Source organism: Phodopus roborovskii, unplaced genomic scaffold, assembly GCF_943737965.1.
Source record: "Phodopus roborovskii unplaced genomic scaffold, PHOROB, whole genome shotgun sequence".
Classification (NCBI taxonomy): Eukaryota; Metazoa; Chordata; class Mammalia; order Rodentia; family Cricetidae; genus Phodopus; species Phodopus roborovskii.
Genome location: NW_026126433.1, coordinates 25,680,857 through 25,698,128, shown reverse-complemented (window position 1 = coordinate 25,698,128; position 17,272 = coordinate 25,680,857). Strand labels below are relative to the sequence as shown.

The window sequence follows — 17,272 nt, the reverse complement described above, 5'->3', positions numbered from 1 at the left end:
AAGAGAATACACCACAGGCGACAGAAGTAGTTTAAGGGGCTGTAGTGAAACATTATTTATGATTTATTAAAGTTTGCCCAAGGATTCAGAAAGCTAAGTCAGCCACAAGCCATAGAAGCCAGGCACACACCTTTAATCCCAGCAGCCAGAAGCTAGGAGGTGGTGGTACACACCTTTAATCCTAGGACTCAGGTTTAAGAGGTAGGTGATCTCTGAGTCCAAGGCCACCTAGATCTACACAAAATTGATCCAGTCCTAAAGAGAAACAGCACACACAAAGATGATCTCAGCACCTGTGATCACGTGCATTAGGGAGGTATGTAAGACAGGAGCAAGCTCTCAGGATCAAGCATTCATTCTCCAGCCACATTGAGGATAGGAAGACATTTAAGTATGAAGATTCTCCAGGTATGCTGAGGAGAAGACACTCAGTTTCAGTATTCTCCAGCCACACTGAGGACAGGAAGCAGGATCAACGCATTCAGCCTGAGGTAGTAGTAAGAGCTAGCGGCCTGCTACTTTGCTTTTCTGTTCTTCAGTTTGAAGTTTGAACCCAAATATCAGTCTCTGGGTCATTTACTTTTTGTGTTATGGGGTGGGGGTGGGGTTGTTGAAGAGCAAAAGACTTTCTCAGAGCTGCAGACAGGCCGTGAGAACAGGCAAGAGAGTCAAGAGACAAGAGTTGTGACTGACAGGCACCTTTAAGGGGTGTGCAGTGATGCATAGCTCAGAGTGGAAAAGTACCAGGCCACAGGTGATGGCCTAACCAACCTAGTAGCCGAGGCAGACTGGTCCCAGCAGCGGGAGCAAGCATGGGTTATGTACACTGTCATCAAGAGAAGCCAGAGCAGAATTCAAGGCAGGAGCCTGAAGGCAGGAACTGAAGCAGAGACCATGGAGGATGTTTCCTGGCTTGTTCCCCCTGGCCTGCTCAGCTTGTTTTCCTTGTACAATCTAGAAACATGGATTAGAGGCGGCACCACCCACATTGGTCATTAATTAAGAAAATGCCTCACAGCCATAGTAACAGGCCAAACTGATGGCAGCAGTTCCCCAGCCGAGGCTCCCTCTTCCAGGTGACTCCAGTTTGTATCTGACGAAAACTAACCAGCTGTCTGGCCATGGCTCCCGGCTGGCGTTCTAAAACTATTCTGGTTTTGACTACCACCTGATCCACAAATCATTTATGACTCAGCTGAGCGTTGCTAAATGGAGTGTCTAAAGTCCTTCTGTAAGGATTCAGGCATTACGCTGGCCTGCCTCTGTCACCTGGCAGAATGCACTCAGGCAGTAATCTGGTCAGCCCAAGGTTCCATGAGTACTAGTATGCAGGCAGGTGTAAAGGACCCCTTTAAAAGTCAGGCCTCGGCCCACTTACGCTCTCTTTTGCTTTCTCTTTTGCTTTCCAGCTCCCTCCCTCCCTCCCTCCCTCTCTCTCTCTGTCTCTCTCTCTCCTCTTCTGTTCCTGGTGCCTCTATGTCTCTTCCTTTCTCCCTCACTTCCTTTTCTAAATAAACTCCTCACTCAGGCTCTATCTGCCTGGCGTTTTATTCTCTCTGCCTTGGTCACCCACACCTGCTATGGAACCTGCTGTCCTCTCCTACGTGGTCCCTTACCTTTGGACCCCACTCACTCGGAACCACCACTCACTCCCCTTCTCCAGTTTTATTCCTATTAACTAGCAAAAGAACAACAGCTTCCTTTAACAGAGACTATTAGAATAATCCAGCCCAGTGCAGGGCAGGGGACATAGAGGTAGCAGGTCGCCTTAGTTTGCATTGAGCAGATGATGTGACAAATACTCCTGGAGAATGCTAATTCTCTTCACCCACCACAGCCTGCAGTGCGCCCTGGAAGCTTGCCTGTGGTGAGCAGTGTAGGAAGAACTCAGCCCAGAGGAAATGCAGGGCTTGGTTTCACGATCCTGACTGGTTTGGGGCTGTGACGGGTGGTCTGGGGTACAAGGAGATAAAGGTCCATGCGCAACTGGATGCTCTTTGGAAGCGTGAGAAATTTCATGATGGATGCCTTCACCATTGTTTTCTAGGAACTTGACTGATTGACAGCAGTCACCCAGGTTAGCCAGCAGAGGGCGACGTTTAGCTCCTTTTGTGGTGAGGGAATTTGGTCCAGATTACCAGTTCCCGTGTTTTTGTCTTGTCGCAACACACACACACAGAGTCATGGGATGACTTCTCTAATTGCCGTTGACGTTCGTTCGGTGGGGATGTTTGTAAGGATTCAGGCAAATTATGCTGGCCTGCCCCTGTCACCTGACAGAAAGCACGCAGGCAGTACCCTGGTCAGCCCAGGGTTCCACGGTTTCATAGTCTGCACACAGGTACAAAGGACCCCTTTAGCTCTTTGCTCTCTTTCTGGCTCTTCTCTCTCTCTTCCTCTTCTCTTCTGTTCCCGGTGCCTCTGTGTCTCTTTTCTCTTCCCTTTCCCCTCAGTCCCCTTTCTAAATAAACTCACTCAAGCTCTGTCTGCCTGGCATGTTATTCCCTCCACCTTGGTCACCCTCACCTGCTATGGAACCTGTTATGCTCTCCCACGTGGTCCCTTACTTTGTGACCCCCCACGTGGAACATCCCCCTCTTCTCTAGCTTTATCATTAAAACAAAACAGCAATGTTTATGTCTGGGGAAGCACTATATAGGGCCGTTTTGATCACGTGTTTTCTTTCATTTTTAGAATTGAACCCCGATTGATACATTGGAGAATAAGTTCCACTTGCAAAAGAATCCAGCTAGTCTGAACGGGTCATTTTGGAAAGCTACGCATCATTTCCCTCATCACGGCACTTCTTCCCAGAGAAGGGAGGTTTTTTTGTTTGTTTGTTTGTTTGTTTGTTTTATCTTGGGTTTTTTTTTTGTTTTGTTTTGTTTTTTTGGCCTTTCGGAACAGAGAAGAGTTTTAAACAACCCAGACCAAACCTCAGAACAGTTGAAAGTCTGACTGATTTTTAAGAGGCAAAGGCTGGCACACTGATTTGTTACTTTTTTTATGATTTCCAAACCCCAATTATGAAAATTATTTGAGGTCACTTATAATAGAAAGCGCGCATATAATAAAACTTGGAACTATTAACACATGAATAAGAGACCCTGTGGATTACAGAGGAAAGCAAACATCCGATTCCAATAGAAAACTCAGTCCTGCGTCAAGGCCAGGGCAGAGAGCTAAAGTATTGTGAGGACAACACAATAATTTGTTAGCTGTCACATCACATAAGCTCAGAGGAGTGGCACTTGGCACCAGCTACCCGCCTTGGGGAAGGGTACATGCTGAGACAGAAAAGCGTGGAGAAGGCTCAGTGTTGAGGGGACCACGACTTCCCAGGGAGAACTAAGGAAACCGAGGAGGAGATGACTGAAGAGACAAACTAGGACCACCTTCTGGCAGAAGAGATCCCTCCATTCACAGGCCCCAGCCCCTGGGTGGGGTTTAAACTTGAAGAAGGAATAATTTACCAACAGTAGAAGTCAGGCCCAGGAGTGAGTGGGAAGCCTGAAGTAGAGACATGGAGGGGAAAAAAAATGCAAGGCCAAGGTAAATGTAAGGAGGTATCCCCAGCAAATGTAAGGACATACCACCACCACCTCTGATCCCTGACCCACTCCCACGCTCCAGAAGTTAGAACTGGGGTTGCCTTGATCCTTCCTTTGACCAAAAAGAACATGGACTGCAGGACTTGCCTTTCCAGGAATGCACTTAGCTTACCCAAAGCCTTCTGGGATCTCAGGGAGAAGATAGTGGGGTAAGGTGTAGTCAGTAGACTACTGACAGTCCCCCCATCAGTAATGTGTGAATGGTCTGGACTGGCTTGCTATGTAGCAATAGCTAACTTGCTACAGCTGCTGCTTGCTACCTCTTTACATCTGACTTTCCAAGCCTTGGCTTTTGTATTTTTAATGTTATAGGAGTCTTTCAAGGATTACAGAAATTAACATATGTAAATATTTAGAGCAGTGTCTGCCACATATATTTGCTATTTTTCGGGCATGCCACCAAGCTGTTTGATACACGCGTTTCATGCATTTTCCATTGTCACAAAAGCTCTTTGAAGCCAATACTATTTATAGTCACACTTTATAATACAAAGTGAGAGTCTGAGAAATGGAGCAATATTCTGATTAGTGAGCCGTAGACATGAAATTCAATCAGTTATGTAGCTTTCGTCATTGAATTGTGGTTTCTGTGAGGCTGCCCTGAGGGTGGCAGGGTAGAATTAACTAAAAAGGGATCTCTCTCTTACATGGAAATACACTGTAAAGTTTTAAAAATCCACACATTCTTGCTTTCCTTGAAGTATGAGTCAGTGCCTAAAGTAGTGATTTTGGGCATTTCAATTACCACCTTGATTGGATCTGGAATTAGCAGAGACAAGCCTCCAGGTGGGTCTGTGAGAGTGTTTCCTGGAAGGTTTAACTGACAGGTGAAGACCCTCCCCTGGAGTGGAGCATCTTCTAGCTGCTGCCAAGGCATGAGAGTTCTGACTGAGAAAAAGGGTGCAAGCTTTGCCCACCTGCCTTTGCTCCCTGCAGGTGAGTGCATCTATCCTGGGGCATAGCGCCTAAGCCCCTTGCATCTCTCACTCTTGGGACTGGACCCCAGATGTTTAACTCCGGGCTTCTTCTTCTTCTTCTTCTTCTTCTTCTTCTCCTTCTCCTTCTCCTTCTCCTTCTCCTTCTCCTTCTCCTTCTCCTTCTCCTCCTCCTCCTCCTCCTCCTCCAAAGCAGTTCCGGTCCCTGGACCAATTGCAAGCAGTCCACTCACACCGAATTACCTTAAATTGGTACTTCATGGTCCCTGAACACCTGAACAGTCTCTTACCTAAGACTTTCCATATTAAAAGTTAATTTTTAGCCCTAAAAGAACTAAGGAAATCTTGGCTTAACTCCTACACACACTACCTGTATTAATAATTTCAATTTCATCAAAATTTCATATGTTCACCAAGATTAATTAATAAACCAAACAAATTCTAGCCATTATATAGAATTCCACAGGGAAAAGCAAAACTTTATAAATAGTGGAGAGGTAGCTGAGCAGTTAGAAGTACATCTGCTCTTCCAGAGGGCCCAAGTAGGATTTGGGCAAACACACTGAGTGGCTCACAGCCACCTATAATCACAACTCTAGGGATCATACTTCTGTGACCTCTTCAGGTACCCACATTCATGTGCGCATAACCACACACTTGTACACATAATTAAATATGCATTAACTATACTCAGCTGAGCCTCAGAAAAAGCATACTCATGGCCACAGGGGGGCAGCAAAGGGTAAAATATGAGCTGGCCTTCCTCAGCCATGGAATGCCTCACTCTGTTGCTCTGTTCTGGTCTGACTTTTGAGCAGATGTTGCGTTTTCTGTGACATGCTGGCTTAATTAACACCTACCACCTTACATTTCCTCATCTGGGGTTCTGGATCGCTCCAAGCAGCAGACAAAATATATAGAAAACTAGGGACGAGGACATGTGTAAGCCAGGAGTCTGTAATCTGGCAAAGGGGTTGATGACCCTTGGCAACATTAAGGAATCTTCATGTTTTTATTTGTGCAAACATCAACAGCAGTAGAAAACAGAGACACAGGTTCCCACGGCTAGAAAGGTGGCACAGAAGGTAGAGGTGCTTGCTGCCATCACTGACCTGAGTTCAACCCCCAGAATCCAAACGGTAGAAGCTGAGAACCAACTCCTGTAAATTGATCTTCATATGCATGTTGTGGCACACACGTGCGCAGAGTGAAAACGTGCACACACACAATTTTGAGCACCCATCTTCCCTCCATCCTTGACCCTGGTCCTTTCTGTGCATCTCACACAGATATCCCCACAGTAACAGCCCACCAGCTGTACCACACACATTCCTCCCTCTGGGAATTGGTAGAGCTGTTGTCTGGGCTATATGAGGTCAAGACCTGCCCGAGTTTGTATTTATTTACTTACTTACTTATTTATTTTCCCAATCGGGGTTTATCTGTGTAACAGCCCTGGCTGTCCTGGAACTGGCTCTGTAGACCAGGCTGACCTTGAATTCAGAAAGATCCACCAGTTTCTGCTTTCCAAGTGCTGGGATTAAAGGTGTGTGCCACCACCCCCTGGTTGTTCTCATATTCTTGCCTAGGCCCTCAATATCAGAATCCCTCCTGCTGTCACCCAAGAACCCTGGATCTAAGTGTAGGGTGTGATTCTTATATTTTTGGTTGTGAGCCCAGCCTTTAACAGCTGAGCCATCTCTCCAGCCCTGTAGGGTGTAATTCTAAGGAGTATTTGATCTCTGATCACCCTGAGAGCTTAGGGAGAGATGAAAGTCAACAGCATGTCAGATATACAACTGTGTATAAACAACAGTTGACTATAACACCACATAAAAATATTTCTTCTTTTGAATCAGGATCTCACTGTAATGTAGGTTATCCTCCTAAGAGCTGGGATTACAGGTGTTCCCTACTATGTGCCTGGAAGGGTCATCTTTTCAGGGAGTGACAAGCAGGAAGCAAAGAGCAAGGATTTCAAGAATGAGATGACCGAGAAAGAAGGCAATGGACAGACTGCCCTCCGGCAAGCTCAACCCTTGCATGCCTTCAGCCGCATCAGCCATGCATCCCATCCTGTACCCCCAATCTACAGAATCATCTGTGATATCACAGGCCCTCCATACTCCCCTGGGTCACCTTAGCAACCACATAGTCCTTGGAAGCAGGATGGTATACTTGTGTTTTATTTTCACTTCTTACAAGAACACAATACGCTCAAACAGAAAAATGGGGATTGCATACACCACTGATAAAGGAACCCAGCTCCCTTTGTTAACAATAAATAAATATTAAAACAGTGAGTGGGGTGTTCCCCCAACAGCCCTCAGTGGTTCCCAAGGCTTGCAGAGGTAGAGTCCCGTGAGGGAGGAGACACAGCCGGGCAAGCAGCTCCTGCTGAGTTTCTCCAGTAGAGGCAAACAAACCACAATAAATAACAAAGGTGACAACAATAGCTGAGACAGTCAGCACAACACAATGTAACAATATATTAGACTTAAATAATTTTCTCCTGGAGAAGCTTCAAGTGCAGAGAGAACAATGTTGGCAACCTGGGTCTCCACTGCAATTTTGGTCTCTGGTGCAGGAAGGATGTCCTGACTTAGAATGTTTGTCCAGTAAGACCCAGGGATGGTGGGTGAGTCGATTCCCCCCCCCCCCAGCCCTCACCCTTCTAAGCAGCCCCTGATACTACCTGGCTGTACATCCAGCTTTGCATCCAGAGCTTTCTTGGTCCCTGGCCTAGCTCTCCCCTAACTGCAGTGGGCATCTCCTGTCTATAGGAAAGAAACACAAGGCTCCCTTTCCACCAGGGGGCATCTCTTGATCCCAGTCTGATACCCAGGAAGAGAACTGATTTGATTTCAGCTAGACATTTAGGCTCCTCCCACAGATGGATTTTCTATGGCTCTCCCTCACTCAGTTCCTGGACATGAGTGCTGGCCGGGTGACTGAAGCCTCCTTCCACCCACCTCCCTCCTCTCAGAACTCATCTTCCAAGGCTGTGCAGGACTCAGTAAGGCCTCCCAGTTAGCCCTCTGTTCGCAGGTGGACCCTGCTGCAAATGTTAAGGTTGGGGGCCACCGACAAAAGGCCACCAAGAGCACCCAGTCTAGGGTCACATGAGCAAAGTGGCTTCTTTTTCAGGCTTTATTACTGACCTGGGAAGGGGCTCACAGGCCAGCTTTTGAGGTACAAAAAAAATCTCATTTGGGGCAAGAATCCTATTGACTCATTGACCCCCATGAGACTGCAAGAACGAACACAGGAATGTTAAGAAGCCTAAGCTAGAGGGCTCCTGGTATCTCTGGGAAGGCAAGCACAGAAGAGGAAGGTTCCACATTCACAGTTTTCCTTCTAGGCCCAATCCAGGACTGGGGAGATCAAGTGTCTTGCAGGCGAACAGCTGCCACGGTTCTCTCCAGCTCCTATCCTCAAGGTGCCCAACCACCCAGCATTCTTTTGTGCCCTGGTGGGGGTGAACGTAACTGCTGTACCACCATCCCTTCCCCCAGAGCGCCCCACACAGCCTCCTTGTCAGCCGTCAGCTGGCACGCTGAGCCCACCACAGTATATGGAGGAGAGAGAGTTCTTCACACCCAGGATGCGGGACCGTGTGTCCCTTCACTGTCCTCTCGCACTTGTTGGGCAGAACCTGCCTCCCACACAGGGCAGCTGCTTCAGGGACCGGTGACTCCACCTCTCTTCCCGCTGGCTTCTTCTTCGCTGCTGTGGAAGCTCAAGTGTGTGAAGGCTCATCGGGGCTGCAGCTGGACGCAGAGGCGGAGGAGGCGGCTGAGGCTTGGGCAGCCAGGTCCCGGTAAGCGGGTGACTTGAGGAAGCGCGGATAGGAGTCCTTCTCCATGAGGGTGCGGGTCTTCCCCTGAGCCACGTCGAAGCAGCTGGAAGTGGCTGCCTGCAGATTTGTCCTTGTCAGCTCTCGGGTCTCATGGTCTATGTTCACCTGTGGGAAGAAGGGCAAATGCAAGGGTGAGTGAGGGGTACCGAGCAGCAGGCCTGTCTGGTGGGCAAGAGCTCTTAACCACTGAGCCATCTCTCTAGCCCCACTAAACAGCTTTTCAGCCCTGGGACAGTTCCCACATCGGACCCAGGGTCCTTTGGACTCTCAGGATTAACACGAGGCAGTGTCATGCAAAGCCAGAAGCTGTATTCTCTTGTCCGAGCCCTGCTCTGAGCCACCACCTCTGGCTGGATCTATGCGATCATTCCTAACTGGCTTTTTCCTCCACTCGCTCCCACAGTCTGCTAACCTTGCAGCTGCTACACTAAGCCCACTCATGCTTCCTCCCCATGCCATTCATAAGAAAACTAGGATGACCGCATCAGGTCCCACTGTCTCCCTGCTCCTTGGGTGGCCTGCTGTCCCCTGTGGCAGGATGTCCTTACACCTTCTACCTTGATCCTTACACACACACACACACCGCTTTGTGTGTTGTTTCACCCACTTCCTAGCTCCCAGTGTGTGCTCGCACCCCACCTGGTTTATGTTGAATTGGTTTACTGACATCTTCTCGATTAGAATATAATTCCATTAGAAATCTTTTTGTTCATTGCAATATCCTCTGAGATCACAAAAGTGCCTTGCATATGAGTGATACTTAAATCTTTATATGGTGTGAAATAAGGCAGCAGCAAGAAAACAGAAGATACAAAAGCATGGCATTACTCAGATATGCCCACAAGGTGGCGCTGCTGCTCCTGGGCCGATACCTCCAAGAGGGAAGGCTGAATTGCTTTAAAAAAAAAAAAGGCAATTGTCCCCCAAGGGTGGAGTCAGGTCAGCCAGGGCACTAAGCCAAGTTATCCAAAGTTCTTGTGATAACTTTGTTCCTCCAGTTGATGTGCTGGGGTTCTAAAACATTACAAGTGTAGGTATGGAAAGAAAGAAAGCAAAAAACCTGCTGTCCTGTCCTGTGCCACCAAGAGTCACAAAGCCTAGCTAGTCTCTGGTCACTGAGGCCCTACCCTACCATACACCTCTGTAACCAAAACCTAATCCTTCCCTCACCATCCCCCACCATCCCCGGTTCTCACAGGGAAAGGGCAGGCAGGATCTGGGGAGTCATGGCCAGTGAGGGGACACTGACCTCTTTAGGGGCTTCACTTCGAATGTACTCGTCAAAGATGTGGTGAGCCCTGGTGGTCAGTTTGGTGGCTGACCGGATCTTCTTGAACTCCTCACAGGCCAGCCAGAACTCCAGGTTCTCCTGGCTGAACTCCGTCTTCAGGAAGGCATGGAAGGCTGCCACTCCATCTGGTGGTGAGGGGAGAAAGAAGACAGGTCAAGTTAGGGGACAGCTGGGAAGAAAGGAAGAAAAGACAGCAATTGTCGTTAATGGCTCTATTTTTAGGATGTAATTTTCCTGAACAAGGCTCTGCCTTTGTGTTCTGAACAGAAGCTGACACACTGGGGGGCCGGGGTTATTATTACTACTATTATTATTTTGCCCGTGGTTTTCTGCATCCCTGGGACAAGCTCCGAGCACATGAACATGCACGTGTCTTTCACAGACAGATAACAGGGTCCTACTTACTTTTGCTACTCAGCAACATATCAAAGGACTCCCTCCATCCCAGGACATCTTCTGAGAAGCTTCTGCAAAAGAAGGGGACAGAGCAGAGATGTTTAAATTATTTTTTTTATGTCAAGAAAGGCATAGTACACAACCTAGGCAGAAGTCAGTTATCAAAACTAACCCCTCAAACTCATATGGGGTCAGAATAAGCAGTGATAGTATATAATGGACGCCTGGGCATCCAGTGGCTGATGCCAAGGCCCCTTTAGTCCTCAGCCAGTCTTCCTAAGGTTTCCTCTTCTGTAACCAAAATTGACTCTATTCCCCAGGTTCTCAGCTTTGACTTGCACACCTCTCCAACGAAGCAGGAACTTCACAGAAACTCTACCTAAGACCCCAGAGCCTAGCACAGCACCTGTACTGCTGGTGGTCAATAAAAGTGGGAGGGTGGGAAGAGGGGGGTCTTCTAGGCAAGGAAGTCGATCCTGACTTAGCCCTGTATTCAAGAGCAAAGGCACCGCCAGATTGAAGTCCTATAAACAGGAGTGCACATCCTGCATGCAGGCGTCCGCTGGGGTCTGCAAAACCCGGACTCCATGGAGCTTGGCAGCCACAGCACAGCCGCAGCAAAGAGTCTCACTAAAATCTCCAGGAAAGGTGGCTTGGGGACCCCTAGCCTGTCTCCTTCCATTTTTCCGTCTCAGGCTTCCTGCCCTCTAGAATCTCCCCCACCCCGGTGAGAACAGGACTTACCTCTCTTTGCTATGTTTACTGGTCCACTCGAATTTGCTAATACCGCCGGTATCGGAGCTCAGCTCTGATTTATGAAGAAAGATCCCCAGGCGCGTCTTGAACTCTTTAGCTCTGAAAGACAAACCATGCGCATGTAAGGATTCTGTTTGCTCTGCCAGCACAGAGAAGTGTGTGGTGGTGGTGGGGTGGGGTCCCACAAGAACTAGCTCCAAGAAACCTGAGTACACTTGACCATTCCCCAAGGCTCAGAAAACTTTACACAGTAGGCTCTTCAAGTTCTGAGCCACAACAGCAGCACTCGTGTGTGCCCTGATAGGTCTTAACACTTTGGGGGCTTTAAAGCAGTGCAGTCGCGCCCTTCAGTCCCCTCTACCCAAGTTCCCACGCCTGACGGTTGGTGGATTCGGGACTTTGTCGTCGGGACTGCTAAACAAACTCACTCCTCTTACCTCTCCAGGCAGGAGTTTGGGAAGGTGGTCAGGGTGCGGCACATGGTTGCGGGCGCAGGGCAGCACGTCGTGCGGAGGATAGTAGGGGTCTCCACAGGGCACTGGAAGGCAAAGAGGAAAAGCGAGGCAGTCCCAAGTACCGAGAGCAGAGATGGGGTCGGCAGATGTGCCCGCTTCTGGACCGCGGTTACTAAGGCTTTTATCCTTGAGGGGTGGGGCGGGGCCGGGCGTCTCCGGCCAATAAGAAACTAGGGCTGAGTCTTGCGAGGGAGGAGGCGGGGCGGGGAGCATGGTGGGGCGGGGCGACACTGGCAGACCCCAGGGCCGCCTCCTGAGCACACGGGACTGTCCCCACCCCGGAGCTCGGAGACTTTGGGAGCCAAGAGAGGAGGGAGGCTTAAAGACGAGACGTACGCCCACAGGTTGCCAGGAAGTGGAAAAATAAACCGCCGACCTCTAGTAAAATCAGAAAAACAATTCAAAAGTGTTCGGAGGGTTTTGTGGGGGTGGTGGGTCCGGGAGGTACTTAAGGGATCACTGGAGAAGACTGAGCTTCTAGGGTCACAGAGGACAGGAGCACAGAGTGCATCACAAGAGAAGCACACCTCTGTTATACTGAACTCTCTCTGGTCAGAGCAGGCCCCATCACATGGGTTCCGGTGATGCGAGCTAAGTAAGCTATTCACACTCCCACCCTACCCTATCACCATCCCCTACCTCCCACCCCTTCACACTCCCGCCCCGCCCCCGGCCCCCATCACCTCTGATCAGAGGATCAGAAAACTAGAGACTTGGCCAAGATTAGGGTTGGAAACAGCAGGCATGTAGGGAAACATTTACTTAACACAATTATAGCAGAATGGCTGTGTGTTCTATAGTTATAGGGTAAATATTAGTGCCTGAATTCAGATGTGAATTTACCATGTTTTCTCACTGGAAAGCAAAGCAGAAACAGCTTTGTAACTGGTGAGTGATCCTGAGCAACTTGGAGTTCAGTGTCAGCTTAATGGAGATAAATGTGTGCTGCTCCCCATCCTCCCAGAAGAGAGGCACCAGTTTTTGCTATTGTAACTCAGATCCCTCTGAGACTGCAACTAAGAGGCAGCAGGTGAGGTGAAGGGTAGATATTTGTGGAGTTTCAAATCTTGGTTCTCCCGTATACTAATGAGAGACCTTAGGCAATCTTCATCTTTCCAAACGCTTCCATTTCTTTATGTCCAGGGTTTAGACAGCACTACACTTAGTTCAGGAGGTGTTGTGGGGACTCGAGAAGGTATCTGTTGGCTGGACTTCCCCAGGAAACATTCAGGACAAGTTCTCAGAGAGGGGAGAAGAATGGCGAGGCTGAACAGAGAAGCCATGTCACACCATCTCAGGGGAGGCCCCCAGAGGGTCTTCAAGGATGCTCTAGAGCTATATTGGACCTTTATAAATGTCTACTTCCGAAGCCAAATAGCAAGCCCTAACATTAACCACTTACTGGACGCTGCCATGCTGAGGTGGCCTGACCTGGCTCCAGGTGACTCATCTCTCAAGAGGGACAACAGAAAACATGCCACAGAAAGTGGCCACACTCTGGAGAAGGGGATCTGGGTGCCATGCCAAAGTACCCACATCAACATGTAAGGTGCTTGGAACAAGACTGAGCACTCTATCTTGCATTTCAATTTTACTTAGGCCAGAATTATAGACAGTAAAGAAAATGATGAATACAGATCTCTGTCTCATGGGGTAATCTGCTGAGTTACAGTTCTCCAGCCAGGCCTGCTCTGTGCTCCAAGGGAGGGAGGGAGGGAGGGAGGGAGGGAGGGAGGGAGGGAGGAGCCCGGAGGGAGATGGACCTGGGTGGTGGAGCACTTGCCTAGCATGTGCCAGATTTTGGGTTTGCTCCCCAGCAGAAGGATAAGGAGGAAAATAGACAGAGGAGAAGAAAGACGCAAAGGAGATGATGTTCTGACCTTAAAGAGGTCCGCTAGAAGGGCTGAAAAAAGTGGAAGGGGTGGGGAGAGCAGGAGGGGAGGCCCACGAGCTTGTAGTTGTTGATGGCGTTAAGACGACAGAGTCCAAAGTTAGACACAACGTGGGACAATTGGTCAAATAGACTTCCTCCTTGAGCCAGGGGTGCATAGTCAGTCAGTAAGGGGTGCATAGTCAGTCAACATAGTGCACCCTGGACTGTTTGAAGCCTTTTGCAAACTCCCACATACTTGGAGAGCCAAGGCAGATAGGACCCAGCACCCCTTTTCATCACACTTCTATCTGGGATGCAGCCAACAACACAGCTACATGCTCATCTTGCCAACCTCAGCTCTTGAGGGTTTCCAACCTCACTACCCCAGGGCTAGACCGGTGCTGGGCAGCAGTATGCAGGCAGGATGGGAGGATGTCTTGTAGAACAGATAGGTGCCTCAAGTCTTCAGCCCACACAGTACAGCCCACCATCCAGCCCTCCGGGAGCACCTCCTTGGTGCTCCTCACGCCCACAGACACACTTTTATCACACAGCTGCCAGGCATGGGTGTAGGTGTTATCCATGGCACAGCCATTCTCCGTGTGATAAAGTGGGAAAAGAGAGATTATGGATGGATGGATCAAGCTCTAGTCTCACCTGCACTCCTGCTCATATTTTAATCAGCCCAGACATAACCACGGGACAATCATGCTGATTTCTGCAGACTCCTCCCAAACTTCCCTGTCCGTTCTGTATCGCCGTGAATAGGCCACGGGAGGCTTTTAATTTTCATTTTGCAAGCAACAAAATAACAGTGCCTGAGGTACCCTTCATGAAATAAATCCAGACTGGAAATAGCTGAAGCCAGGGCTGTCTCCAGTTTCCTAGCTAGTGTGTTCTATTTGACAAAGCAAGCAGAGACAAAGGGAGTGATGCACAACACACAGACAGGCAGATCTGAGAGCACACAGCTCCCTGCTGAAGATGAAGAGCCCTCCTCAGAGTTCAACCTGCCTCCCAGTTGCCATGGTTACCTCTCCAGTTTCCAGGCAGAAACTTTTTGACGCTCACAGTGTATCCCAAATTCTCTTCCCAGCAGGTCAATTCCTATCTGTGATTTCAGAAATACAACTGGCTCTGCGGTTGCTGGGAATGTAGCCAGTTGAATTTGCTTGTGAATCGCACTGGCTTTGACAAAACCTGACCTCATTTTTTTGCCCAGCATGTCCAGCACAGCTGCCATTTCTTTAATGGAAGGTGTGGGGACAACAGCTTTGTGGCCTGGGTCATCTGGGATCAGCACTCTGAGCAAAGCTGAGGTCAAGATTAAATATCCCACAGTGTCCAGCCCTACCCTCCTTCATTTCCATCAGCCCCTGTGGTACCCATTACTAACCTTTCTGTGGCAGCAGAAGTCCAGAGAGGAGCTTTGTCTATTATAAATGGTGTGGTGGTGAATGGCTGAAATCTCCTAAAAAAACACCACACACACACGCGCCCGCGCGCATACACACACACACACACACAGAGGATTCCCAATTGGGGATCCTCCAAATTGAAAACTCAGTCTTCCCATAAATATTTATTTAAAATTTACTGTGTTCACAAGTCAGTGGGAAACAATAACTTGTTAGACTCTTCCCTTATAATGTAGGGACTAGGAAGATGGGGTGGCAAGTAAAGTAACTGCTTTACACACACGAGAACCTTAGTTTGGGTCCCCAACGCCCGCCTAAAAAGCCAGGTGCTGGCCACATGTCTGTAATCCCAGGGCTGGCAAGGGAGGGTGTGGGATAGACTGACAGAGACAGAAGGGTCCCTGGGGCTTGATGGCCAGCCAGCCTAGTTAAAACCCAGGTTCTATCCCTGGAGGAAATATCAGGATGCTGCACTCATCTTTCCATCCCATAATTATGTGTCCTGTATCCTCTCCCCACCCCACCCCCTTATTTCCTAGCTCCATTCCTTTCTCCCTACTCACGTTTTCCACTTTTTGGCCCTTGCTGTGGTGTCATCACTGGCTCTGGACTTTTCTGATTGCTTACTTCCTAGTCCCTTGTGTCTACAATTCCCGAGGGTGGCTGTGGAAAGCCCCATCCTCTGCTGAAATCCCACAGTTAATCTCTGAACTCTGCAGTCCCCTGCAGCCCTTCCCAGCCCACACTTTTCCACCCCCATTTGCTCCTAGAAGATCCTGCCTCCCACTTGGGAGGGCTAGTGTCCTGTAGTCAGACCGTTAGCTTCCAAAGTCTTAGGGACAGGGATACAGTGAGTCCTTCAGGCCCTTGCTCCTCCCTGTCCTGCAGCACCCTGGCTCTCTGTTTATACTCCCTGGATTTTGGCATGATGGTATGAGCCCTCATAACTCCCAAGCACGGTGTTTATGATTGGGCACATATGAGCTTGTCTGCCAAGCTATGCTTGTCTTCCTAACACCACAGTGGACCATCCACTGCCTCCAGCCACATGGATTCCCCCTGACTGCCAGTGACCAGGTTTTCTGACCTCTTCCCATGTTTGCCCACCCAATGGTGCCTCAGCTCTCATGCCTGCCCACAGCCCTGTGGTCCTAGTGATCCAATCCTTGGGAGACCAGGTCCATCAGCGGCACCCACGACCTCATTTAATCTTCATATTGCCATTTCCAAACTGGGAGAGCTATCTACGAGCTTGAGCTTCGTTGTGGCTCCCCACCCCGTTTCCTCACATTTGTTACAAATAGCTCTCTTCTGAGACCGCCTCTCTTCCATTCACTGAGACTCAGAAACATGCTTTTGAGAAATCTAGATTTCCCTCAGGGAGGCACTTTCCAGGGCCCTGAAAAGTCATTCAGAATGAAAGACTCTAGAAGAGGGAAAATTCTGAGGCCTGGCATTTGCAGGTGACTGGGAAGCAGGGGTTAGACCTCTAAGTCTGCACACAAGCTGTTTTGCACCTAGTCTGGCAGGTTCTGGCTGAGGCTGAGCTTTGTTTCAGGCAGGAGCCCAGCCCGGAAGGAGCCTGACACCCATCACACTGGGACTGGAGTAGAGGAGATGTTCTAGCCATCCCCAGCATCGCCCCCTGTCACCCCTCCACCAGGAACTCCAAGCAGGGTACAGAGCTCTCCTCTCCGAGAAAATAGCAAACTGCCAGCGACAAAACAGAGCTCCAGAACAGGTGAGGAGGGAGCACTGTTCGGCTCTCAAATTCAGGGCAGCAGGACTCAAAGACACTCACAAAAGAACTTCCCATGATTCTGGCCCAGCCCAAGAACTCAGCAAATTAGACCATCCCCAGTTTCAAGGACATTCGGGTCTTCTTGGCCAGAAGCTGCCCCTGAGATATAGGTGCTTACTTGCTTAGGCAGGACTGGGATGATCACGAGGATGCGTCAAACCTGAACCCTGATGCCCTTCATGATATCCAGTATACACTCATTAAATACCAAATCTATGAATAAACAAGGGAACAAATCCCACTGACACAAAGATTGTAATATCCCTGGAGAATCACTGTCAACACTGCCTCCCCAGGGTCTTTGAGTTGCAAGCATTCTCTTCTGAACTTGCGCCAAGCAATTTTCCAGAAACTGGTCCCAGAAGGGCTAGATTATGCAGTGAAATTTAATGCTATGCGTTTCCCTGACATGGACCGCCACTGTAGCTTTTGGAGTTTGCTGGAGTTCAGCAAATGGAGCCAAAGTCTGGAGGAAGAGCAGACAGCAGGGTTGATGCTAAAAACAGGATATCAAGTACACCTGGAACCTGCATGAACTTTCCTTGTCCCTTGAAGCCCTAGTACACATCTCTCAGCATATCTCACTCTCAGCGCATCTGGCCTCCTTCAGGTCTTGGGGAGGGGGCATTCCCTAGATGCCCGTTTGAGGATCCCAGACAGACAGACAGCTCTGTGTTTAGTAAGGAAATTTCAGTGGCATTACCAGGCTATCACACATCAGTACTCCAGACTTAGCCAAGATGTGTCTGAAAGGTCCAAACCCAGAACTAGTCGATGCTGATCTCAGAGCAACTTGGGGCCAGGTGCTGGTTGTCAT

The 17,272-nt window shown here is 49.2% G+C and overlaps 1 protein-coding gene across 1 annotated transcript; it reads right to left on the bottom strand.

The window, feature by feature from the left end:
* Positions 1 to 7,216: 7,216 nt before the first annotated feature.
* On the bottom strand, positions 7,217 to 11,383 carry Rgs16 (regulator of G protein signaling 16). The gene is made up of 5 exons (XM_051185991.1): positions 11,286 to 11,383; positions 10,837 to 10,947; positions 10,102 to 10,163; positions 9,655 to 9,821; positions 7,217 to 8,510 (listed from the first exon to the last, which is right to left on the bottom strand). The coding sequence occupies exons 1-5, from the start codon at positions 11,327 to 11,329 to the stop codon at positions 8,286 to 8,288; spliced, it is 609 nt and encodes a 202-aa protein (XP_051041948.1). The 5' UTR covers positions 11,330 to 11,383; the 3' UTR covers positions 7,217 to 8,285.
* Between the last annotated feature and the right edge of the window lie 5,889 nt (positions 11,384 to 17,272).

Excerpts from the sequence above, each read along its gene's own strand:
- Rgs16 (XM_051185991.1), bottom strand. The coding sequence starts at position 11,329 with ATGTGCCGCACCCTGACCACCTTCCCAAACTCCTGCCTGGAGAG. Across the intron at positions 10,948-11,285 it reads CCAAACTCCTGCCTGGAGAG|AGCTAAAGAGTTCAAGACGC; the intron begins GTAAGAGGAGTG and ends TTTGTCTTTCAG. Across the intron at positions 9,822-10,101 it reads TATGTTGCTGAGTAGCAAAA|ATGGAGTGGCAGCCTTCCAT; the intron begins GTAAGTAGGACC and ends CCTCACCACCAG.